Genomic DNA, 26,088 nt, shown 5'->3' with positions numbered 1-26,088 from the left:
TGAGCCTCACCTACTTGGGGAATGACCAACAACACTCCTGCAGATGATCTCTGTGACTGAACTGGGATATAAGGGTTCAGGTAGTTCCTGAGATACTCAGGACCTAAGTTGTTCAGGCCTTTGTAAATTAATACAGGGACCTTGAACCTGGCACAGTAACAGATGGGCGGCCAGTGCAGCTGTTTTAACATGGGTTTCATGTGTTAAAGCTCCCATCAGCAGTCTGGTCACTTCACAGCACATGAACTACAGTGGTCCGGCTAATGGTCAAGTGTGAAGCCATGGAAATTGGAATGACAGCCTCTTCCCAAGCCAGGCAACATGTTCCCACTGGGACATGGGGAGGAGGTAGGAGAAGATTCTCTTCTAAGAAAGGGAAGTAAAAGGCAGAAACCTTCAGATTTGGCTGAGGAGTTTGCGTGGCAGTGACAGCTCTGCTGCACTTGTGGGTCTTGACCCTATAGTAGGAGACTTACTCCCTTAGACTTAAATACCACCTTTTCATTTTGCGGGGGACAGGACGACAACTATACCCCTTTATTCTTAGAAATAAGAACAGACCCATGAGGTGATATTTAATTTGATTTCCATAATGTCAGTTTATCAGAGCTGAAAATTTCATCCCAAAAGGTGTTAAACCTTTTCTTTAAAAATGTGGTTAAGGCATCCTTAAAAGCCGGCTTGCTCCCCTCACCTGTCCCTGTAGCTGCTGCGGCCTTGGCATGGGCCAAAGACCAGCTTAGCAAGGGGCTACCAGCCTCCTTTTCCGTATGCACTCCCAGATCCAGTCCGGGGAGACGTGCTTGGCAGATGGATTCTCTTCCACGTCCCCCATAACGTGTGTCGCTGAGGAGGTGTCGAATTCGCGGACCAGGTCTCCGTCGTAGGCGACAAAATACCGCCTAATTTTGCTGAAGCCTTCCACGGAAGGAGGCAGGTACAGCTTTACCCCAGTGAAGATATCCAGCAGCATCTGCGGATGGAGAAATGGGAAGACACACAACAGGATGGTGAGTGAGGAGGGACTCGGCTTGCTATATGGTGGGTTGGGCACTGGCAGCCCACGGGCCTAATCGGGCCCACAGAAGTTCTCCATTTGGCCTACGAGGTTGCTTCAACCGAGCCACGCCTCTCTGACGTCACTAAAGGTGGGGGAGTGCTTGGACAAAAGGGGCTTTGCAGGCAGTGATTGGCAATGCCTGAAAAGCCCCTGACAGCATTTCCATCACTGGAAGGCTTCCTTTGGAATTAAAATAAAATGCATCGCAAGGGGTTGGACTAGATGACCCTTTGGGTCTCTTCCTACAATTCTATGAAACATTTTCTCTTTCCAAAGGATGCAGATTCTTGTAACTGAAGGAAGCGTTCTGAATAACAAAGTAAGAAGAGCATAGCTGGATTAGGCCAAAGGAACGCCTTTTCACAGCTGTTAGCCACCTACCTCTGGGAAGTCCACAAGCAGGGGGTGAGTACACTCCCCCCAGGAGCTGGTATTCAGAGGCAAGCTGTCTCCAACAGTGCAGGCAGATTATAGCCATCCTGGCTAGTAGCCACTGATATCCATATCCCACAAGAGGGATGAGAAGGTCAGGTCCTCTTACCTTCCCCTTCTCTCCTTCCAGCTCAGAGGCTTTCCTCTTCTCTCCTCGCTTCTCCGTGGCCTTCTTCAGTGGGGAATTTTCTACAGGTTTGCTGGCTAAAAAGAAAAAAGACAACAAAACATTCTACATCAGTGAGTTAGGGTGCCTTGCCAGGAGAAGGGAGAGGGCAGTGTAGAAGGGTCAAAGGTGGGCATATTGTGGCGGTGTGCACTGGTTTTCTAGCCCACCTTGCCCCATAAACTGTGGAGTGGGAAACTGATCACTTAAAATAATTATCTGCATCAGTTAAAGCCACAGAAGAACAGCCTGCTAGAATAGGCCAATGGCCCATCTAGTCCAGCATCCTGTTTTCAAATAAACATAGGAAGCTGTTCTACAGAGTGAGATTATTGGTCCATTTAGCTCAGTACTGTCTACACTGACTGGCAGCAGCTCTCCAGCATTTCATGCAGGAGTGTCTCCCACTTGGGGACTGAATCTGGGACCTTCTGGGTGCCAAGCGAGTGCTCCACCAACTAAAATACAGTCTCTCCCCTTCTCACAGTGGCTGATCATCACCCTATTCCTGGCTACTGACAGGCAACTTGATTGCAACAGCCTGTCTTTACACTAGGGTTTCGATGGGCTTTAGGGTGGCCCTGAGAGGGTTTTGGAAAGCATGTGGCAGGGATTGGCACCCAACAAGCTTTAGGTGTTGCCCCTCCATGAGATGTTATCCAGAAACAATTTTATGCTGCTTGTCTTCCAGAACAAAAAATAAGTAGCTATTATAATTAGAGACACGGAGAAACCTAAAGCATGAATTACAAAAATGGAGCAGCATCACTGATGAACTGAGAGACTGATCAGTGCACAATGCCCTCTGCAGGGATGGAGGAACCTGTGGTTTGCTAGATGTCCAACTCCCATCAGCACCTGCCAATGGCCAAGGAGGATGCTGGGACTTATAGTCCTTGGGAGTTATAGTCCAGCAACATCTGGAGGGCCAGAAGCTTCCCTCCATCTCTGACCCCAATCCCCATAAGAAAAAAAAGGTGCACCTTGCAGTCCCTTAAAAAGAGAGTTAAGAACTGTGGCTTTGGGCTGCCCTGGGGCCATGACCATAAAGGCCCTGCTTCTACAGATGCACCTCTCACCATGTGTTGTCAAAAGACAAAGCAGGAACTCAGCTGGGTGTGTCTGTATTTGGGGCAGGGTTTGATGCCCAAGGGAACTTTCAACAGCCCTCCCCAGCCCCCCTCCCACAGCAACAAACATCCCAGCCCCCACACCTTCAGGCTTCTTAGCTTTTGCTGGGGACTTGCTGGAGGGCTGCTTTGGAGCCTTGCGGGGAGTGGAAGACCTCGACTGCCCTTCTGTCTCTCCGCTGCTGCCAGCTGTGGAGTTCTCCTCCATGGCGACCACAGTGAAGTCAGACTTCTCCTTGGACAACTGGTATAGCTCCTGCCCCCAGCCAGAGTATAGGGATTTGCCATTAGAAAACAGGAAAGAAACCCTCAGCCAAGGAACAAAGGAAGGTGCCTCCGGTCCATCTAGCTCAGTATTGCCCACACCGACTGGCAGCAGCTCCCCTGGGTTTCAGCCAGGAAAAACCTTGCCAACCCAACCTGGGGATACCGTTGAGGACTGAACCTCGGATATCCTGCATGCAGAACAGACACCCCACCAATGAGCTGCAGCCCTTCCCCTTGAAACAAAAGAGATTATAATTTTAAAAGATCTATCTATCTATTTACAAACACACATGTACAAATAAAGCTGAGCCAGACCCTTGGTCCATCTCACTCAGAACTGCCTAGACTGACAGCGGCTCTCCAGGATTTCAGACATACCCTTCAGGATTTGCCAGCCATACCTAAGCATGATTCTAGTCCTCTTGGTTCTGACTATAGGGTTGGGGGTTAGACTAGATTACCCTTGAGGTACCTTCCAACTCTAAAATTCTATGATTCTATGAATCAGAGGAAGCTGCCTCATACTGAGTCAGACCACAGGTTCACCTAGCTCAGAACTGTCAACACTGACTGGCAGCGGCTTTCCTAGATTCCAGGCAGGAGAAACCTTCCCAATCTAACCTGGTGACGTCATTGGGGACTGAACCTGGGATCTTCTGCATGCAGAACAGATGCTCCACCACTGAGCTACAGCTGCTTCCCCTAAGAATCAAGTGAAGTTCCACTCCTGGTTCTAAAGGAAGGGCAGATGAGCAGCAGAAGTGGGTGACTCACCCGGAGTTGTGGTAGGGAGGTGGCCGTGGCCCAGTCTTTGTCGTCTCGGATCCGCGTGCAGCGTGGAAAGCGGATGGAGATCCCATCAGCGGTGTGGGCCTCTGCTTTGGAGAACTCAGCCCCCGTGATCTCCCAGACTGGTGCTGCCTAAGGCAGAGGGCAACAATTGCAGAATGAGCTGACCCAACCTTACTTGGCCATTCCTCTCTCTGCTGCTCAATGCAGTTCACCATTAAAGGATAGCAGTTTGTGTGGGAGAACTCTGCTGGAGAACAGCCAGAATTCTGTGCGAGTTCTGCACAAGACTGGAACAGAATTCAGCACCCCAAGAATCTCAGCTTGGGTTCTGAAAATTCTAAAGGAAACTACTAGCCCCCATGGCCAGAGAGGCAGTCTTGGGAGTACTGGGTGCAGAATTGTAGTGTATTAATCACACACATATACACAGCCTGGATTATGCTCCCTCTTCCTTGTTTTCAAGAAGTCTGAGAAACATTCATCTGCTCCCAATATACTTGAACAAGATTCTTTTTTCAACATGGTCAGGAGATCTGAGAGAAGTGGTTGAGGCAACATGGTGTGTGCTCTGAGTTCATAGGAAAACCCACTTTGGGTCTTTGATCCAGTGAAGAGGTAGGGCGCCAAATGAACAGATATGATTAAAAGGGACTTTTGACACACAACACAAATACAAGCTGATGGCATCCTGTGCTCATTTAATTCATGTGAGTTCAACCATACTTGGCTGAAGACAGGATGGTTCAAATTGTGCAAGTTAAATCCAAGCAAGGCAGACCTCTTTTTGAGCCAGGTCTGCTTGGGGTTATCTGTTACAAAAAGAGCTTTTAAGTTCTCCACTTTGATTGCTGGACAAGGCCCACTTGGCACATAGGCACCGGAAGTACAGGGGATTCTCTTGCTCTCCCCTACCCACTAGCCATGGGGCAGATCCAAGGGTTTAGGAATGTGCAATTTTTTGTATACAGTCGTACCTTGGATCTCAGACGCCTTGGCTCCTGAACAAATCGGCTCCCAAATGATCGAAACCCGGAAGTGAGTGTTCCAGGTTTTCAACGATTTTCGGAAGCCGAACATCCAGCGTGGCTTCTGATTGGCTGCAGGACGCCAATGGAATTTTTAAAACTGAACTACCCCCCCCCCCAACACACAAAGCTCTCATATAGAACAGTGGTTTCTCGACCAAGGATCTACTGTATTTTTCACTCTATAAGACGCACCTAGTTTTTGGAGGAGGAAAACAAGAAAAAAAATATTCTGAATCTCAGAAGCCAGAACAGCAAGAGGGATCGCTGTGCAGTGAAAGCAGCAATCCCTCTTGCTGTTCTGGCTTCAGCGATAGCTGCGCAGCCTGCATTCGCTCCATAAGACACATACACATTTCCCCTTACTTTTTAGCAGGGAAAAAGTGAGTCTTATAGAGCAAAAAATACGGTAACTTGGTTCATATCTGCTTAGCTTCACCTATCTAGCCACACCAGACACTAACGATTCATTTACAGAACGCCCCCTGCCCACAACCTCTAAAAAAAGGTCCACATTGAAAATCAGAGCCCATTGCTACTTTTGCACAGGGACAATCCTATTCCTCTCCCCCTGCAGCTCCTGCCCCTCCCTCTCAGGCTGTTTTACCTTTGGATCTGGAACAATGAAGTCTGGGTAATAATTCTTATTTATTTTCAGCCAGCTTGGAATCTTACTGGGATCCTAGGAAGGAGAGAAAAAGACACAGGAAGTCACCTTCAAAATAATCCCATTCCTTGAGCCTACCAGCTGCACACCTTGGAAGATCTTTGAAGAAGAGCCTGGCCCATGGAGGTCCAGCATGCCCAGCATGCTCTTCTCACAGTAGCCAATCACAGATAACTGTTCTGGGAAGCCCACAAAACAAAACTGGAGTGCAACAGCGCTGAAAGGACCGTTGGAAGCAGCCATAGGCTAAGTCATGTCATTAATCCATCTAGTTCAGTGTTGTCAAAATGATCAAGGGGATGGAGTGACACCCCTCTGAGGAAAAACAGCAGTGTCTGGGACTTCTGAGCTTAGAGAAAAGGCAAGCAAGACGTGACATGAGAGAAGTTAAAAACATTATGCAGGGCATGGAGAAACACTAGAACTTGTGGGCATCCAATGAAGCTGAATGTTGGAAAATTCAGAAGGGGTAAAAGAAAGGACTTATTCATGCAGTGCATAGTTCCTGCAAGAAGCAATGAGGGCCACCAGATGGATGGCTTTAACAGATGACTGGACAAATTTGTGGAGGAGACGGCTATTGATGGCTACTACTGGTCATGACGGCTATGCTCTGCCTCCATGGTCAGAGGCAGTGATGCTTCTGAATGCCAGTTGCTGTAAAACTGCAGGAAGGGGAGAGCACTCTTGTGCTCAGGTCCTGGCTTGTGGGTTTCCTGCTGAAACACCTGGTTGGCCACTGTGAGAACAGGATGCTGGCCTAGATGGGCCATTGGACCTGTTCTTATGTATGCCGACTTGGCAGCAGCTCTTTGAGAATCCCCGCAACCGACACTCGAGGGCTGTGACGTCTCCGGGCTGCAAACCTTGCTGATCTTCACCATGTCCAGCTCCTTTTGCAGCCGGGCCAGCGTGGCGTCATCATGGCCGCCGGCGCATTTGGTTACCGTGCACCACTTCTGGCTGTCGGGATCGTAGCAGCCCATGAGGAAGATGGACATCATCCCCCCTGCGGCAGAGAGAGGGAGGGAAACGCGGTCCCTGCTTTAGAGCAGCTCAACTGGAAAAGCAGACTTTATGTCTCATGGACTGCCACCAACTAGATTGGTTGCAGTGATGGGGGGGGGGGGGAAGGAAATTTCCCAGGCTTCTCAAGTGGTCCTCTGAGGCTGGTTTCTAAGACACCCACCTTTGCTCCCTTGGCCATAGAAGGCACCCAAGACCACCAGGTCTGCCGTGTCAGCCATTGCCCCCTCGTTCAGGTAGTCCTTCTTCACCTTGAGCCAGTGGCGTTTTCCTGGCTCATAGAGGCTCTGCACAGGCCAAAGCAAGAAAGAAGAGGCAGTTGGCCAGAGCTCTCTAAAGCGTATCACATCCAGGGCATGTTTAAAAACAAAAAGCAACCTCCTAGTCCTTATGCTTGCAAAAATAGGCATTGAAACTCTAGAACAATGCCAGCAGATAGCTGTGAAGTTGGAAGAGGCAGAGGGAAGAGAGAGATGATTTCTAGATGGAGATCTTCAGTTTAACCAACATTAGCACCTCACTTTCCTGTCTAAAAAGTAATCAAAATGTGCCCCGTTTGACTGCTTCAATCTGTGGAGCTGTCACTTTTACAAGTGCAGCATAACTTCCAGTCAGAATTTGCAACAAGTGTTTTCCATAGTGTTTTCCCTATTTTCCCTAACATAATGTCACAATGTATGGTTGCATAAGTTTTGTTTAAACTAAAGCAAAAGGTCCGGAGAACCGTGAATTAAACAAAACTTGATACATTCCCTAGTCATCTTGCTTTTTTAAGCTTGCAAAAAACCCACAACCCTCCCCTGCAATCTTTCCCTTTAACTAACTGACTAAACTTTGTTCTTTATAACATTGTTGATGTACACCTGTATTGTAGCTACTGCATGAAACTACTAAAAGCTGTTTAAATTAATAAAAATTGTGCTCTAATGAAAAACAAAACAAAACAAGTGCAGCATAATGTCTGTTGCACACTCGAGAGAAACTGATAGTTTAGTGTGATGCCCCTAGTCTCTGGAACTTCTTGCCTCTTGATATTAGGCAGGCACTTACGTTGTGCAGTTTGATGCCTATTAAAACCTTTTTGCTTAGCCAAGCCTATCTCAACAGGTAATTTTATGTTTGTTTCTTTTATCTATGATCATTTTATTATGTTTACGGGTTTTATTGCCAATTTTAATGAAAATTTTGTATCATTTTATGTAAACTACTTATCAATTTTTTTAAAAGAAATGAAGCTGATGAACCAAGTAAAATACAGTGGTGCCTCGCAAGACGAAATTAATTCGTTCCGCAAGTCTCTTCGTCTTGCGAGTTTTTCGTCTTGCGATGCACGGTTTTCCATAGGAATGCATTGAAAATCAATTAATGCGTTCCTATGGAAACCGCCTTCCCCCGACCTCTTCTGGCGGGCGGCATTTTAAAATCGCCCGGGACAGCGGAGGACTTCTCCGCTGTCCGGGCGATTTAAAAGCCCCTGGGAAGGCAAGCAGGGGGGACAAAGACTTTTGCCCCCCGCCTGCCTTCAGAAGAGGTCTAGGACAGGCTTCGCGGACCTCTCCGCAAGCAGCGGGAGCGCTCCTTGCGGAGAGTTGCCAGCGCGCCCAGGCTTCGCGGCCCCGCCGCCCGGCTTCGGGACATCGTTCCGATGCCAGGCGGCGGGGGGAGGCTTTCTCGCCCCGCTGCCCGGCATCGGGACGATGCCCCAAAGCCGGGCGGCGGGGGGAGGCGTTCCTGCCCCGCCGCCCGGCATCGGGACGATGCCCCGAAGCCGGGCGGCGGGGGGAGGCTTTCCCGCCCCGAAGCCGGGCGGCGGGGGGAGGCTTTCCCGCCCCGAAGCCGGGCGGCGGGGGGAGGCGTTCCTGCCCCGCCGCTCGGCTTCGGGACATCGTTCCGATGCCGGGCGGCGGGGGGGAGGCGTTCCCGCCTCGCTGCCCGGCATCGGGGCATCGTTCCGATGCCGGGCGGCGGGGGGAGACTTTCCCGCCCCGCCGCTCGGCTTCGGGACATCGTTCCGATGCCGGGCGGCGGGGTGAGGCGTTCCCGCCTCGCCGCCCGGCATCGGGGCATCCTTCCGAAGCCCGGCGGCGGGAGGAGGTGTCCCCGCCCCGCCGCCAGGCTTCGGAGGAGGTCCGAGGACAGCGGGGAAGACGAGCTGCGCTTCCCCACTGTCCCGGAGATTTCCCTATGGGCTGTCGTCTTGCGAAGCAAGCCCATAGGGAAATTCGTCTTGCGAAGCGCCTCCAAAACGGAAAACCCTTTCGTCTAGCGGGTTTTCCGTCTTGCGAGGCGTTCGTCTTGCGGGGCACCACTGTAAATTGTCTGGTGTGTGCATCAAAAACACAAGGATACATGCCTTCACATCTTTCAGCACCAAACCCTCCAGCCCCTCACGGATGACTCGGTTGATCATATCAGCAAGGTCTGAAGCTTTCTGAAAGAGAAATAGCCAAGTTAAAAAGGATTACCAGAGGGGGAGTGGCTGGCTGTGTTAGTTTCTTGCAGGAACAACAACAACAACAACAACAACAATAATAATAATCAGAAGGAACAAAATGCAGAACTGTGAAACTCTTTCTATCAAGAATGGAATGTAAGGAAGTCACTCTGTTCCTCTGTAAGGAAGTCACTCTTAGCTAGGTTGTGCTGATTTTCTACTTCAGTCAAATCTGGACAAAACAGAAAAGAACTGTTTGGATTCCAGAACACTGTGGACATTATTAGGCTAATGCTGGTAGGCTCCTCAGAATACTGAGCTCATTTTTGTTGGTGGCGATTTGAGAGTCTTCAATATTCCCCGCAGGGACATTTCCAAGCGTTTCCAGCTCACAGTCTGGAATGGCACCCACCGTGACATGCTTCATCTCCGAGAAGAGGATTCGGTTGGGGATTTCCACCATGTTATCGTAGAGAAACTTGCGGCGCTCACGGAGCGGCCTGGAGAAAACAGGGCAGAGATGGAGAACGATGATGAGAAAAACAGGTTTCAGGACGAAATGGGCCTAACTTTATTTAATTTTTATTTATTTCATGAAATGTAGACATTAAAAGAATAAAACAGTGCAATAGCCAATAACAACAGTAAAAAAATAACTATTTAAAACATTCAAAGAATAATGAAAACCAAAGATATGCTAAAAACCAGATTAGAACACAGATCAACATTCTACATATCTGGGTAGGCTTACCTAATCAAAAGTGTTTTTCACAGGTGTGAAAAAGAAGACAGTAAAGGTGCCTCCCTGATGTCAACAGGCAGGGAGTTCCAAAGTGTGGCTGATGCCGCCGCACTAAAAAGTCCAATTTCTTACAAGTGCATAATGAGTATTATATGGCACCTGTAGCAGGGCCAGTTCTGCAGATCAAAGGGGATAAAAAGGAACAGATATGGTCTTGAGTTATACTGAGCGAATGAGACCCACCTGTCCATCAGACTGACGTCGTTGAAGTAGATACAGTCAAACACAAAGAGGCAGACGTTGGCGTCCTGGAAAGCTGCTTTCTGCAGAGAGACAGTGATGTGTTAGAACACAGATTGTATTAGGGGTTGGAGAAAAAAATCCTGTAGAGCTAGGCAGAAGCTCTTCCATTTGGCAAGGCCCACAGTCTTCCCTGGGTCTCCTTGCTGCCTCTCCTCCTCGGCCCGCCTTTCTCCACTGTGACTGGCCACAGCCTCTCTCCCTGTGCCTTGCTGGACTGCAGGTCCCCTTATCCCTGACCATTAGTCATGCTGGCTGGGGCTGATGGGAGTTGGAGTCCACTTTGTGCAGCTCACAGACAGGGCTTCAGATCCTCCCATGGCTGCTCCCTGTCCCCCTCTCGGAATTCACAGAATCAAAGAGTTGGAAGGCACCCAAAGGGTCATCTAGCCCAACTCTGTGCAATGCAGGAATCAGTTTCGTCTAGGAAACTGAAATCTTTCAGACCAAAGACAGTGCCTCTGTTCAACCCAGTGAGCTGTTCCACAGATGATCAAACCAACCATGGCTCACTGCTTCAAACTTTGCTGGCAAAGTGCTTAATGAGTGTCTGGGGGTGAGGTGGTCAGAAAACCCGCAGTTAAGGAAGCAGGCTGGATTTGCATGTTAAATTGAGATGCCAGTAAAAAACACAGCTTCAAATTGTGGTTTTCTGGCAGTAAACAAACCACAGTTAAAATACTGGACAGAATTTGCACGTAACATTAAACCAAGGTTTAATGAACCATAGTTGAAGTAAATCTTGACCTCTCTGCAGGCGAGATGTCCCTAAATTCTGCCTTTCTGAAGTTCTCCCCATCTTTCCTGAATCTCTAAGCTGTCAGTTTCAGTGGTCGATCCCATGAGCTGCATGAGAATGGGGAGAAGGAAAATTCTGGTCTTTCTACATATGATACCCAATGCTATAACCCACCAGCGTGTCTTGCCACTGTCTGCCCCACAACCTAAGCTTAGCATCCCCCAAACTGGTGCCCCCTAGATGTTTTCAACTACAGATTCCATCTGCTGTTACTTGCTGTGTTTTAATAAAATCAACCTGCTTTGCAATGAGTTGGGTCATTTCGTCCATTTCTGGGCAAGGAGAGATTATAACCACGCACCTTGTGCACTCCAAGTGTTCCAAAGGGAAGGGGCTTGGCTGTCTTGTTGTCTATTAGAAGAACTTCTGCATCCAGGATCATGCTGTGTCCCCCGGGGAAAGCCTTGGGGATGAAGTCCTTGAAATGGGCCACCTGGTTTAAACATAAGCACATCACGAGATCAGAGTTTCTTGCCAGGGTCGTTCCTCCTGTTAGGGAGAGTCAGATGATCACTTCAGGCAGCAGAACCTGAGAAAACAGGGGCTCCTAGTTCCCCAATACTAGCGGAACATGCCAGGTATGTGATACTGGTAAGCAGCCAGCCACTTGTTTCTACAGGAGGCGACCCAAAGAGTGTTGGAAGTTTGGGCACAACTCACATTGCAGAAAGGGGTTTAAACAGACAGAGTAAGGGACCTCCAGATTCCCAAAATATTCCCGCACCTTTAAACTCTGTGCCGACCTATCTCTATCCTTTGAAGTTTAGAAAGGTATGTCTTAGGTTGCAACCTATTCTGCTGCCTGAAGGTGAGAGGTCATCTCGGATGCATCTCCTGAGAACAAAGGGGCAAGCCTGGCTTGTTGGCTTCTCCAACACAATAGTCAGCCAGCACTGCAGCACTCTTTCCTATACTCTCAGTCTGAATACCTTCCAATGAAAGGTATCCTCCAAGCAAGTATTCATTACACCAAGTTAACCTTCTGCTGCTGCTTACTCCAAACACTGGAGTGGTGTAAAGAGAGTGTGGCACAATACAGTGGTGCTTAGCGCTATTAGCGGCTTATCGGATCAGCTGATAAGCGGCTTAGTGGCTTAGAAAAAGGGGGGGAAAGGGGGGAAAAAACGCAGGAACTTGCAATACATTTTCGTCTTGCGAAGCAAGCCCATAGGAAATTCGTTTTGCGAAGCGCCTCCAAAACGGAAAACCCTTTCGTCTAGCGGGTTTTCCGTCTTGCGAGGCATTCGTCTTGCGGGGCACCACTGTAGTTAGTGTCAGACTAGGACCTGGGAGATCAAGGTTCAATTCCCCCCCCCCCCACACACACACATTTGAGTGATTTTGGGCCAGACACTGGTTCTCAGCCTAACCTACCTCACAGGGTTATTGTGAGGAGGAAATGGGGGAAAGGACCATGTAAACCACCTTGAGCTCCTTGTAGAAAAAGGTGGGATAGAAATGCAATCATAATAAAGTAACAGAAGGTTCCACTGACCTTGTGTGGAAGGACAGGTTTCAAGCTGCGACTGAAGTAGCTGAAGTGGTCGCCTTTCTTGTGCACCTGGACGCGCTCCCCGTCGTACTTGATCTCCGAGTACATCCCGTTGGGGCATTTCTTCATGGCGTACTCAATGGACTTACAGGCCTCGGCCTTGTGGGAGAAAGGAGAAGGAGGAAAATCTCACCTTATGACTTTTAATTGCATGCAGATCTACAACACAGGAAGCTGCTTTGTATTGTGCCAGAACATGGGTCCACCTATCTCTGTACTGTCTACACTGACTGGCAGCAGCTCTCCAGGATTTCAGGTAGGAGCCTCTCCCAACCCTAGTGGGAGATTCTGGGGGTTGAACCAGAGACCATCCGCCTGCAAGGCTGATTCCCTAGTCCTGATCTATGTCCCTTCTCCTTGTACAAGCTAGGCACAAGTTGTCTTCTACTATGCAGACCCAACACCCCATGTAAAACAGTATCGTCTATGCCAAAATCCAACACCAATCCTCCAGCTGCTCAGGCAGAGATCTTCTCCAATCCTCTCCCTTCCACCTGAGGTGTTGAGGTATGATCCTGCGACCTTCTGCAACAACTTGGTGTCCTCTGGAGGTCTCATACTACAACTCCAATCAGCCCAGCCAGTGTAGCTGACAGGACTGTGCAATATCTGGTTTCCAACAGCATGATTTACCAATATATCACAATGTCTGAAATAAGGATGGAGCTATGTAGAGGCATTGGCTGGCTTCACGTTTTCCCCCACATTGTGGTTTTTGCATAGTACGCACGCACGCACACACACACACGCACCCCCCCCCCATGATTAACAGTTTATTGCCAGTTCAAAAATTATGAAATTGATCTCACATTATGGACTTCAAACCAATTTTGGGTGATATATTGATATATCAGCCAGCCCTAGTGACTGATGTGAACTGTAGTTGGAGACATCTAGAAAACACCAGGTTGGGGATAGCTCTCTCCTTCTGAAAAAGGGATTCTTAGCCCTTTAGAAGACTCGCCTGCAGATCACAAGACCTCTCCCTCCTTGGAAGCAGCTCCGGATTTATACACCTGTCCTACTCTTCTCCAGCTTCTGGCATCCAGTTGTGAGAACAGAATGCTAGGCTGGATGGACCCCCCTCCCCTTTGGCAGCAGCCAGGCTCTTACATTGCTGGATGGACTGTGGTCCACGCAAGCTCGTCCCACAAAAAGTGCCACTAGATTCTTCCTTGCTTTAGCCTTCATTAAAAGCCAAACAGTTGACAGAGATGGGGACAGGAGGGCCTCTAAAGGGAGCTCCACGGGCTGAATGAGGAGACCACCAGGTCACAGGGTTTGGGGTTGTTTCTTTTTACCAGCATGGGTTGAACGGGGGTCATCAGCGTGGCCTGGACGCTGAGAGTCCTCTTTAGGCCTGGCACCTTCTGGGACTCCTGCTGGTTCCTCAGCACCCTTTCAACCACGTCATGGAGGTTGCGCGAGGCTTTGAAAGCCTCATAAGCATTTGGGTCCAAGGCATCCAACCTGAAAGGAAAGGAGAAGGCAGGGAGTCTCATATATTATTTTCCTATAAAATGAGATGAAGTCATAGCAGAGAGGGGATATCGATGGCTACCAGCCACAATGGTTCTGCTCTGCCTTCACTTTTGGAGGCAGCAATACTTCTAAATATGAATTGCTGTTAGTCACAGGATGGGAGATGGCTCTTTTTGCTCGGGATGTACTTGAGGGTGGACCGCTAGCCTGAACCAGCAGGCTTTTCTTGTATTCTTGTCAACTGAGAGAGAAGAGGGGAGAAAGGAGCTGAAGAGGGCTGTGCGAGGAATAAGACCACAGAATAGCTGAAGGAAAACTGAGGCCTGGATATTTAAAGTGCAATATTTATCACCTCCCTGTTTGTGGAATTCTCTCCCCAGGGAGGCTTGCCTGGTGTCATTGTTGCATAGCTTTAGATGCCAGGCAAAAAACACCCCTTTTTCAATCAGGCCTTTCTCTCTTCATTATCTCTGTTCTTCTTGAGTGGGTGGTATGTTTTAATCCTGCCCTTTCTAAAATAGGATTGTCTTTTAGATACAGTCGTACCTTGGTTCTCAAACGGAATCCACTTGACTTCTGAAAACATTTGAAAACCAAGGCACGGCTTCCGATTGGCTGCAGGAGCTTTGTGGGCTCAATCAGAAGCTGCGGAAGCCGCGTTGGACGTTTGGCTTCCAAAAAATGTTCGCAAACCAGAACACTCACTTCCAGGTTTGCGGTGTTTGGGAGTCAAAATGTTTGAGTCACAAGGCGTTCGAGAACGAAGGTACAACTGTATATTGTTGCTGGAGTCAACATATGTTTGTTTATATACTGAAAGTTGCTTTGAGTTACACCTTGGCAAAGAAGTGATCAATAAATGTAATTAACAGTAATAATAGTAATAAATTTCTACATACAGTCATACCTTGGATTCCAAACGCCTTGGTACTCGGGATGTTTTTGCTCCCGAACACTGCAAACCTGGAAGTGAGTGTTCTGGTTTGCGAACATTCTTTGGAACCCGAATGACCGGTGACGTTTTCGCGGTTTCCGATTGGCTGCAGGAGCTTCCTGCAGCTAATCAGAAGCTGCGCTTTGGTTTCCAAACTTTTGGAAGTCGGACGGACTTCTGGAATGGATTTTGTTCAACTTCCAAGGTACGACTGTATTTATTTAAAAATTGTGTACCACTGAATCATAAAAGAAAGTCAAAATGGTTTACTGCAATAAAACCATAATTGTTACACCATTAACCATTACAGAAGGATCTTTTCTTAATTGGCTGCATAGGCCTGGCAGAATAGAAACATTTTCAAGCAGGCGTTCCAAAAGCTGGCACAGAAGGCGTTTGCTGAATCCCCATTGGCAGAGCACTGCACAATACTGGGCTGATGACGCTATATGTATTTGTATTTAATGCAGTTATATCCCATCTTTTTTCCCAAGCGGCTCAGGGTGGTATACATGGTTCACCAAACCTACTCCTTTAATCCTCACACCAGCCCTGTGAGGTAGGTTAGGTTGGGAGACAGTGAACGTCATGGCTGAGTGGGATTTGACTCCTGGTCTCCCAGGCCCTAGTCCAGCACTCTAACTGCTATGCCACACTAAAATCTTGGTCGCTGTGGCTATTGAGAGTTGGGAGAGCAGAAGGTTCTCTAGCTCCATTTCAAAATGAGCCCAAGCGGTCTTCTTCTATGTCTCCATCACATTCCATTTTTAGACTTCTGCATTATTTCTGGAAACGACATACACACAGAGAGAGAGCTTACACATGTTTGGCTCCAGCATTCATTTTCAAGTCATGCTTTATCAACCGGATGATGCACTTCAGGTCATTGGCCGTGCACCTGAAAATTAAAAAAAGAATAAAAAACAATCATAAAACAAGATCATGAAGCATAACAATTAATCATTGGAGATTTTATCAGCTGCAAACTGGGCACTTGTTTATTTAAAAAACTTAATCATAAGGAACATGCAACTTGCAGTGCTGAAGATCAAAATAGATGCAACAGCAACCTACCAAGACAGCTTGTAAAGGAAGGGGCAGCAGGGAGAATGCTGAGCTCCCCTCCCACTTCTATGCAGATTATTTCTCCCCAGTGATTTTTTTTCTTGTTGGATCAGTGCAGTGGCCCATCTAGTCCAGCAACCTGCTCTCCCAGTAGCCAGCCAGATGCCCCAAAGAGAAGCATGCAAGCAGGAGCCAAGCACAGCAGCACTTTCCCCTTCCTGTGGTCTCCAGGCAGAGCAGAGCCATCACAGCTAGTAGCCATCAATACAGTGGTGCCCCGCAAGACGAACGCCTCGCAAGACGGAAAACCCGCTAGACGAAAGGGTTTTCCGTTTTGGAGGCGCTTCGCAAAACGAATTTCCCTATGGGCTTGCTTCGCAAGACGAAATGTCTTGCGAGTTCCTGTGGGTTTCCCCCCCTTTTCCTAAGCCGCTAAGCCGCTTATCAGCTGATCCGCTAAAAGCCGCTAAACCGCTAATAGCGCTAATCCACTAAGTTGTCAATGGGCTTGCTTCGCAAGACGAAAAAAACGCTATACGAAGAGCCTCACGGAATGGATTAATTTCGTCTTGTGAGGCACCACTGTAGCTCTCTCTTCTCCATGAATTTCTCTACTTCTCTTTTAAAGCCATCCAGGTCAGTGGCCATCACTGCCTCCTGTTGGGGGGGGGGATTCCATAGTTTAACTATGTGCTGAGTGAAGAAGGACTTTCTTTTATCTATCCTGAATCTCCCAACACTCAGCTTCATCGGATGACCACAAATTCTAATGTTATGTGACAGGGAGAAAAACTTTCCTCTGTCCACTTTCTCCACGCCATGCATAGTTTCACAAACTTCCTTCTCTTACCTTTTCTCTAAAGTAAAAAGTCCCAAATGCTGCAATCTTTCCCCATAGAGGATTTGCTCCATTCCCTTGATTGTTTTGTTGCTATCACTGCACAAGCAGGATTAGAAAAGCACCAAAACAGTCTTCCATTCATACATGTAAACAGATCCCTGCTTCTGCAAAAGCAAGCTGGCAACTTGTGCTGCCGCTTCAGAATCTGTCCTTTGAGCAGAACCTGTCGTGGTCTTCCTCTAATCTGCTGCCCTCCAGACATTGTCAGACTACAACTCCCATCAATCCCAGCTGTCAGCTAAACTGATGGTAAGGAATTATGGGAGCCCCAATAACACACTGGAGACATGGGGAAGTTCCTCCCCTCTAGCTTGAGCTCCCTAGCCAGGAATCTCAAACCTCTTACTGTACCTGTTTGCAACATCCTGCAGCAAGCTTTGCTGGTCGTCTTCTTTGGAAAGCTTAGAGAGCTGTGTCAGGAAGTCATCAACCTCTTGGATCGTCAAGAGGCTCTTGGCAGCTGGGGGACAGGATTTGCTCTGCTCAAAGAAGATCCGCACGGTCTCAGACACGTCACCCTGTTTAAAATAAAATCACAGACTAAATCACATAGGGAGGGGAGTCTTTTCACAAAATAATAGAAATGTAGGATTTGAAGGGACCCTGGGAATAATCTAGTTATCTAATCCATTCCTCTGTAGTGCAGAAAACACTGGTAGATAGTCATCCAACTTCTGTTGAAAAACCTCCAGTGAAGGGGAATCCACCACTTCCCAAGATAGTCTCTTCCATTTTAGAACAGCTCTTACTGTCAGAAAATTATTCCTGGTATTTAGTTGGAATCTCCTTTCTTGTCATCTGCATACAGTGATTCAGGTTGTCCCCCCTGGAGCAGCAGAAAACAAGCTTGCTCCATCTTCCATGTAGCAGCACTTCTGTCCTCCAGGCTGAACATCCCCAGCCCCCTCAACTTTCTCTCAAAAGGCTTGGTTTCCAAACCCTTGATCATCTTAGTCTCCCTTCTTTGCACACTTTCCAGCTTGTCAATATCCTTCTTAATATGTAGTGCCTAGAACTGGACACAGGACTCCATGTGGGGTCTGACCAAGGCAGAATAGAAGAGTCCTATTGCTTCCCTCAATCTGGACACTAGACTTTTGTTGATGCAGCCTGGATTAGCATTCATTTTTTTCCTTGCTGCTGCATTGTTCTGTTGACTCATATTAAGTTTGTGATCTACTAAACCACTAGATCCCTTCCCCATGTACTGCTGCCAAGCCAGGTGTCCCCCATCCTAAATGTGTGCATCTGATTATTCCTGCGTAGGTGCAGAATCTTACATCTGTCTATACTGAAATTCATTTTGTTAGTTTGGGGCCAGTTCTGCAACCTGTTAAGGCCATCTTGAATCCTGGTTCTACACCAACACCTCTGTCCAGCTCTCTCCATCCAGGCAAGCCAGAGCCATGATCAGAGTTCAATGACCCATCCCAGCCAGGCCAAAACACTCAAGGACGGCTGATGGGTGTGTGTGTCTTGGGGAGTGTCCTGAGGGCTTGACGGACAGGCCTGGAGGGCCAAGATTCAAGACCATTACACAGCAAACTCATTCCTCACTTGTTCAAGGTCTCGGACCATGTCCTCCTGGTTGCAGCCAAATATCCTGCTGAAGAGCTTTACGATCTGCTTGTCATTCAGGTTGTAAACACTCTTTATGACCCCCGGCAACAGCAGCTTGACTGTCAGGTAGAGATCCCCATGGAAGCCATCTGGGTACAAGGAAGAAGGTGAGAATGGACAGCCTGGCCTCTGTGGACCACATTTGCCCATAATGAAGTCGTCTCTGGAAAACCGACATCCCTAATCACAGCAACCCAAACTTATCACAGATGACTATGTTAATCCTTGTTTGTTGCTGGTTTTACATCTGACTTCAACGTCTTTGTTATTTCTATTTTTATCATCTAAGACACTTTGAGTAACTAATTAATTAATTAATTAATTAAGAGTAACTAATTAATTGTTACTCTTTTGAATGTTATTGTGCTATGATCTTCCTTTGTGGGTTGTGCAAACTGCTATTCAGAAAAATGCTTTTTGTAGGGTTGGAGACACTGGGAACGAGCTTATGGAACAAAGGGAGCAGTGGCCTGAAAGCCTTTGGGGACCACTGACATATAGCATGCATATACTGTACATTATGTCACCAGGAAGAGGAAATGAACTGTATTCCACCTGTCCCATTTGAAAAATCATTCATATTTAATAAATAATAATATGGGTTTTTTAAAAATTAGGTATTTTGTGTTTTTCTTTTTGTATTTTTCTGTTGTGAACTGCCTTGTGATCTTCAGATGAAGGGTGGTATACAAATTTAATAAATAATAATAAATAATTGTTCATATATTTGAGTCTGCCCTCTACAGCAACACAAATGCTCCCAATTTTTTAAAAAAAGAGAAAGAGAGAGGGAATTGTACCTCCGCTGGTTCCCTTCTGCAGGAAGTCCTGGATGATCTGGGTCTTGACGTTGTAGCTAGGCTTGTCAGCTACCATAGCGCAAAGCTTCCTGAATTCCCGCAGCAAACAGTCCTTGTGCTTTGGATCACTCTTCTCCGTGGACAAGCTGGGCTTGCGGTGAGATGCAGAAGCCACTTCATCAGAGCTGCCCGGCTTAGCTGTGCAGAAAAAGAACTTCAGGGGAAGATACCGCCGACTGGCATGGCCTGTGATTTCCCACCCACCCCAAAACATTTATTTGCACTTCTGGCCCATCCTATCCTGAGGACCAGGTGCAGGTAACAGCACCTGAGTAGATCCAAGGCAGCGTTTCTCAGATTTGTTGTTCCTGGATTAAAACTGAAGATGATGAAGGCTCCAGCTCCCCTCAGCCCTAGCCAGCTTGCCCAACAATTCAGGGGTGTAGTCCAGCAACATCTGGAGGGCGCCACGTTGGCTACCTGTGTTTTACCAGGATGTCTGCTGCAGATCACCATCAGCAAATGATTTGGAATTTCAAATCAGCCAGCCTGATCCTAGGCCTGGGTGATTGGAAGGAAGTCATGCTCAATAGGGATCACTTCCAGGAGTGTGTATCACAGAAGTGGCTAGCCTGCAGCCCTCCAGATCTTGTTGGATGATAACACCCATCAGCTCCAGCCACAATGGTCAGAGATAATGTGAGTTGCAAGGTGGGCAAGGCTCGGCCAAAACAGCTTCATAGGCCAAATGGGGAAGCCCAGCAGGTCAAAACAAGTTGGCAGGGCAGAGGTTTCCCCATCCCTGTCTGTAGAGAATGTGAACAGAGGTACATTTTTCTACCTCTTTCATACCTTAGGAGTGAAGCTGATGGGCGGCAGATTCAGAACAGATGTTGGAAAATGACTTATTCAATCAGCACACTTAACATATGGAATTTCTTTGTGATGAGATGTGGTGATGCCAGCTGGCTTAGCTAGATTTAGAAAAGGGATTAGACCAGTCCAAACCACTCACCCACTTGCCATAGGTGACAAGGAATTCTTTGTAGGCAAGCAAGCTAGCTGGAGGGAGGGACAGTGTGTTCCATCCTTCCTCTATTGCCAGTGCAGAACAGGTGGGCTGCCAGAGAAAAAAGGCCCTTCCTCTGCACCCAGGTAAGAAATGTAGCAGACCAATGGAGGAGAGACCTGTAAGCCCCACCCCCTCCAGCAGACTGGTATACTTTTGTGGGCTTACTTACAAGGCAGAGTTAGACAAATTCACAGAGATGGAGGAGGAGGAGTCTACCAACATATTGGCTACAATAGCTAAATGGAGCCTTCATGTTCAGAGGCAGTCTACCTCTGAATACAAGTTGCTGAGATGCAACTGCAAGGGAGGGCTGTAGCCTTTTGTGCTTTGCACTGTGAGGTGCAAAATACAGAAACAGATGGACCCTTTGGCTTAATCCAGCAGGGCTCTTCCTGCATCCTTAAGACTCTTGCCAAATCATCAGTTATCGAAGACTATTAGCAGATGGCCTAAATGTTAAAACCCAGCTCATTGGACATGGATTGGCCACATCCAAGAGCACCTGCAGACTTCCCCACAGAACCAAATGTAAGACTCTGAGCTGGAAATGCTACCAATGAATCACAACCAAAAGAAAGAGGCCCGTCCATCTCTTATGCACCTGTAAACCCTGAAAATTTCTTTGGTGATGGATCAGAAGAAGCTGCCGGCATTTTCTTGGGGGAGGTGATTTGACCACTGGAAGAAATCTTCGCCTGGACGGTGGCCTTTTTCTTCGGAGTGTTTGCAGCTTTGGAAGTAAGATCTGTGAAGATATGAGGGGTCAAAGGTTAAAGGCCTCAGGAGCACAGAATTTATTCTACACCTCTACAGGTCTTGAGTAATACAGTGGTACCTTGGGTTAAGTACTTAATTCGTTCCGGAGGTCCATTCTTAACCTGAAACTGTTCTTAACCTGAAGCACCACTTTAGCTAATGGGGCCTCCTGCTGCTGCCATGCCGCTGAAGCACGATTTCTGTTCTCATCCTGAAGCAAAGTTCTTAACCCGAGGTACTATTTCTGGGTTAGCGGAGTCTGTAACCTGAAGCGTATGTAACCCGAGGTACCACTGTACATGTTCAGAGAAACACGCCCTCCCCTTTTTAAAAAATTTAAGAAACTACTAGCAAAAGTGATTTGACATGTATGTGGCCCTCAACTCAAAAGCCAAACGTTAACACAGGCAACTTGTGACAAATCGGTTAACTATGGGCAGGATCCTATTGGCAAAGTAATGGAAGATGACTGGCAGGTTATTGTGGGGATTAGAAGAGAGGAGGAGGAGAACCCTGTGCGCCACTTTGAGTTCCATGGAAAGGTGGGATATAAATGCCATAAAAACATAAAATAAACACAAGGACAGGAAGAAACATCAGGGACAGAATGATTGCCACACACAGGAAGAACAAGGATATAGTTTGAGTTCCTCACTTGTAGTTTTATAAATCATTTAATGTGTCAACACAAACAGAAGTTATGAATATAGCAGTTGTTGTATAAGGGATTATTATGCTGACTGGAATGTAATGGAAATTAATAAAATTTTGGAACACAGAAATAAAGCAAATAATCAAACCATCAATTCTAGCACGTGGGGGGCCACCTTATTTTAATTATATAATTTGGTATTTGAACGACTGGTATTAAGAACTGTATTATAAATTGGTATTGCTATAATAAGGGACGCGGGTGGCACTGTGGGTTAAACCACAGAACCTAGGGCTTGCTGATCAGAAGGTGGAGGTTCGAATCCCCGCGACGGGGTGAGCTCCTGTTGCTTGGTCCCAGTTCCTGCCAACCTAGCAGTTCGAAAGCACATTAAGTGCAAGTAGATAAATAGGTACCGCTGTGGCGGGAAGGTAAATGGCGTTTCCATGCGCTGCTCTGGTTCGCCAGAAGTGGCTTAGTCTTGCTGGCCACATGACCCAAAAGCTGTACGCTGGCTTCCTCGGCCAATAAAGTGAGATGAGCGCCGCAACCCCAGAGTCGTCTGCGACTGGACCTAATGGTCAGGGGTCCCTTTACCTTTACCTTATTGCTATAATGAGGCCGTTATTGGATTGTAATTGAAATCTAATAAACATCATCATCAAAATAAACAAACAAATAAAATAAACAAATAATTTGCAACGCTAGTACTAATAATATGCATGAATGTGGCTAACTTTAAGTAGCCAAGGCTCTGAATACTGGGCCACCCTATATAACTGCTCTTACCACCACCGCTTACCTGAGATGTGCTGGTTTATCAGCTCCTTCTCACTGTCCTGCAGCTCCTCCCAGCCCTCCAAGTCCGTGATGTCCTCAATCTTCTTTGTCGTTGCCCGGGCCCTCTCCAGCTTCTCAAAAATGCACTTGACGTGGTACCACTCCTTCATGTCCCCGCCGGACTCTGTGAATGGGTTGGGCACCACCTTCCCGATGCGCACCATCCCCTTGAGGATCTTCTCCTTGCACTTCTTGCAGCCCGCCGTGCCTCGCTTGGCGTAGTCCACGCAGTAGCGCTGCTCTGCCATCTCGGAGACTGTGCACAGGGGCTTTGAGGGCCAAATGGGTAGTGGTGATGGGAAGAGAAAGCCACTGGCAATGCACGGCTGGTACCACCAGCCAGCCGGAGATGGGGTGCTGCTGCTCCACAACCAGGAGCGCCTGCGGAAGGCAACGATCTTTTGGAAACTGTGGCCAGCACAGGTATGAGCTGTCTGTGCTGACAGCAAGAAGGTTTTTTCACTTCTGCTGAGGGTTCTGGCTGCCTTTAGAAGATGTACCCTGAGCATAAAAGGCATGTAGTTTCCTGGGACTCAGCTACATAGCTGCAAATAAAACATTTTAAATGTGTTGTAAAGTACAATATACAAATGTGACACTAGATGACGACAGTGAGCTATGCAAAATTCAATGTACCGTATTTTTCGCTCTATAACACGCACCTGACCATAACACGCACGTAGTTTTTAGAGGAGGAAAACAAGAAAAAAATATTCTAAACGAAACAGTGGATGTATGATTTTTGTGGTTCATGCTGTGGCCACAGACGTGATCTGACGGTGAGTTTGGGGTAGCCCAATGCAAAAATCCTGAGGATCCACGTGGATCCATGCTTTGTAACCACGTTTTTGCGCCATTGCAGCCCCATGAAACAGTGTGTGTGTGTGTGTGTGTGTTTTTTGGTGCAGGCTGTAGCCATGGATATGCTATGTGATCTGATGGTGAACTTGGGGTGACCCAGTGTAAAAATCCTGAGGATCCATGTGGATCCGTGCTTTGTAACCACGTTTTAAGTGGGGAGGGAAGGAAAAGCATTCAAGGGACAAGGAACACGCGTGGGGTGTGTGGAGGATGCTGCTAATAATGCAGAAGAGGGGTTTAAGGGAAGAAGGAACATGCGTGGGGTGTGTGGAGAAGGATGCTGCTAATGATGCAGAAGAGGGGTTTAAGGGGAGAAGGAACATGCATGGGGTATGTAGAGAAGGATGCTGCTAATGATGCAGGAGAGGGGTTTAAGGGGAGAAGGAGCTCGCGTGGGGTGTGTGGAAAAGGAGCTTTTCGGTGAGCTGAGCGGGGAGGGGGGGAGGGAAAGAGCACTGTTGCTTTAAAGGAGCCAACCGGACAGCAGCCACTTACAGCAGTGTAAGCAGCTCCTTTCCTCTCCCGCTTTGCTCCTTCTCTCCCTCTTTGCTGCTTTACGCAGCTAATGGCAAATCCCCTGCAACCCAAGTCCTGCTCAGCGGATCAGCTGAGACGCTGGGAGAATCGTAATTTCCCCTTCTCCCTCATCCCGTGCCCTCCTGTCCCCAGCAGCCTTTTAAAAAACCTTTTTACTGGTTTTCACTGTGCTTGTGGCTCAGAGCCCTCCTGTGACTTGCCGCCCCTCTGCAGCCTCATTGCTCCGTCTGTCCCTCCTCACGTGTAAGCGGCTGCTGCCCGCTTTGCTGCCATGGCTCTCCTTCCCTCCCTCCTCCTCGGCTCCTCCCCCTCCTCCTGGCTGTAAAGCAAGCAAAGCTAGAGCCCTGCAAAGCCCTGCAAGCGGCTACCGCTTTGCTTGACTGACGGCAGCCATGGCTCCGGTCGAGTGCATTCGCTCCGTAACACGCACAGGCATTTCCCCTTACTTTCTAGGAGCAAAAAAGTGCATGTTTTGGAGCGAAAATTACGGTATTTTCATAACATTTTTTTTTAAAAAGTAGTTTCACAGCGTTTCTATATGTGTGTAGATTCCACCCTGGTCTCCTTTTCTCTCACTGTGCTGAGCTAAGAGAGAAAAAAGGAGGTGGTGGGGAAAGACACATATAACTCTGTACAAAAGGGGTCTGGGTAAGAAAAACTGAGGCCACCATCAATTTACTTGCCTTTTTAAGAGACAACAGGGCTCTTGCAGGGGGAGTCACCACTACCCTTGGAGACATCATTCTTCCTCAATGAATGGAGACTTTTACTTGGGATCCATTTATTTAAAATATGTATAAAGCCACCTTTTAAAGGGATACAGCTCCTAAACAATGGATCATCAAATACACATTTCATTTAAAATAAAAGAATGTTCAAAACAACACCGAGCCTTGTAAGACCAAAAAATTGCAGTTTTTTTAAAAAAATAAACAGCAGAAAACACAGGCCTTAACTTCTACTTTTATCAAATTTCATATTTCTATATTGTAATGCTTCAAGAAATCCAACCCTCTCCACTTCTGAGAGATTTACATGTATGAGAGGCTGAAATTAGAAAACAGCATTTTAAAACTGTGGTTATTTTTGACAGCTGTGAGGGAAACATTTTTTTTTCCCTGGTGTGACAGTATTGTTACAAAACTCTTTCCCAGTCACACAGAAACTGGTTTGGTCAAGTGACTTTGTGGCGGCTGGCAGGGCAGATGAAAGGGTAGGTGAGTCAGAGCCAAAGACAGGCAGAGCCACTAATTCCACTTTTGTTCCCATCCTCCCCCCCCAAAGCTGTGTTCTGCAAGGGGCAACTAAGGAGGAAAAGGAAAATGTCAGGCAGGCCTGGGCTGATTATAAGAAAGAAGGCAAGAAGAGAGCTTCCAGGGGTCTGACTTCCTTCAAGACTGGGAAGAGTTTCCTCTTTACAAAAGGCATTTGAACGAACACTTGCACTTTAAACTGGCTGCTGCCAAATAACACTTCAGCGCTATTGAAGCTTAATGAAACTGGGTGGGTTTGCAGTTTTTAATCTTTTTACTTAAGTTAGTCCTGTTGCAAAAAGAAAACACGTGCAATGCCTACAGTCAGTAGGAGAAATATATTGTATTTTACAAACGACACGCATGCCTAGCAATTTCAGGGTTCACCCACGTGGAGCAGACACGCTTCTCTATTTAGTACACTCGCAACCTAATCCCACCAATGAATATTGGGAGAGCCTCCCCACCACCTCAAGTCTATCTTAGGTCGGAAGAGATAGACTCCAGGCAGAGAGAGAGAGAGACCCCTTGACCACAGCTCCGAGTCCCATTTTTCCTCCTTCTGCCCATCAAGCACCTGGTGGGCTGGGGGAAGCTTAGTGGCTACCGCGCATGCGCCATTTATTTTCCCCACAGAGTGACGGTTGGGAGGGAGGGGGGAGCGCAAGCCACGCCCCCCTATGGGCGCCCATAACCATCACCTCAGGTCTAGGCTCCTTGAAAAAGCGGGGAGCAGGACCCACCGGCGCGTCCCCTCGCCCATTTTCAACCAGCTCCCCACCTTCGCGGACACGCACCTTCCTTCAAGGGGCCCCTTCAGCCTCGGCGAAGACCCCTTTTAAATCCGGGCGTCTCCGGCGGCCCCTCTCGCTCGCGCTGCGGGTGCATGCGCACAGAACGTCGCGTCGACCCCCGCGGCGTGA

The 26,088-nt window shown here is 47.7% G+C and overlaps 1 protein-coding gene across 2 annotated transcripts; it reads right to left on the bottom strand.

The window, feature by feature from the left end:
• Positions 1-569: 569 nt before the first annotated feature.
• LIG3 (DNA ligase 3) lies at positions 570-26,088 on the bottom strand. 2 transcript variants are annotated; one of them, XM_081843488.1, is made up of 20 exons: positions 25,963-26,088; positions 22,477-23,059; positions 20,868-21,011; positions 19,195-19,392; positions 18,332-18,483; positions 17,126-17,292; positions 15,629-15,706; positions 13,694-13,862; positions 12,336-12,491; positions 11,142-11,273; positions 9,985-10,064; positions 9,412-9,499; positions 8,919-8,996; positions 6,729-6,852; positions 6,406-6,548; positions 5,480-5,554; positions 3,830-3,976; positions 2,873-3,044; positions 1,602-1,696; positions 570-973 (listed from the first exon to the last, which is right to left on the bottom strand). In XM_081843488.1, the coding sequence occupies exons 2-20, from the start codon at positions 23,030-23,032 to the stop codon at positions 740-742; spliced, it is 2,988 nt and encodes a 995-aa protein (XP_081699614.1). In that variant the 5' UTR covers positions 23,033-23,059; positions 25,963-26,088; the 3' UTR covers positions 570-739. The 2 variants fall into 2 exon arrangements, with proteins under 2 accessions (XP_081699614.1, XP_081699615.1); XM_081843489.1 differs by lacking the exon at positions 25,963-26,088 and adding an exon at positions 25,867-25,888.

This window comes from Podarcis erhardii (assembly GCF_964252035.2).
Source record: "Podarcis erhardii genome assembly, chromosome: 16".
Lineage (NCBI taxonomy): Eukaryota > Metazoa > Chordata > Lepidosauria > Squamata > Lacertidae > Podarcis > Podarcis erhardii.
The sequence above is the reverse complement of the archived record's forward strand: the minus strand, read 5'-3'. Positions and strand labels throughout refer to the sequence as shown.

Bases quoted from the DNA above. Each gene is read 5' to 3' on its own strand.
- LIG3 (XM_081843488.1), bottom strand. From the start codon at position 23,032: ATGCCTTTTATGCTCAGGGTACATCTTCTAAAGGCAGCCAGAACCCTC. The intron at 21,012-22,476 runs GTAAGCGGTGGT...ATATCTTCACAG, and splicing joins GATAAACCAGCACATCTCAG to ATCTTACTTCCAAAGCTGCA. The intron at 9,500-9,984 runs GTGGGTCTCATT...TGTTTTCTCCAG, and splicing joins GACGTCAGTCTGATGGACAG to GCCGCTCCGTGAGCGCCGCA.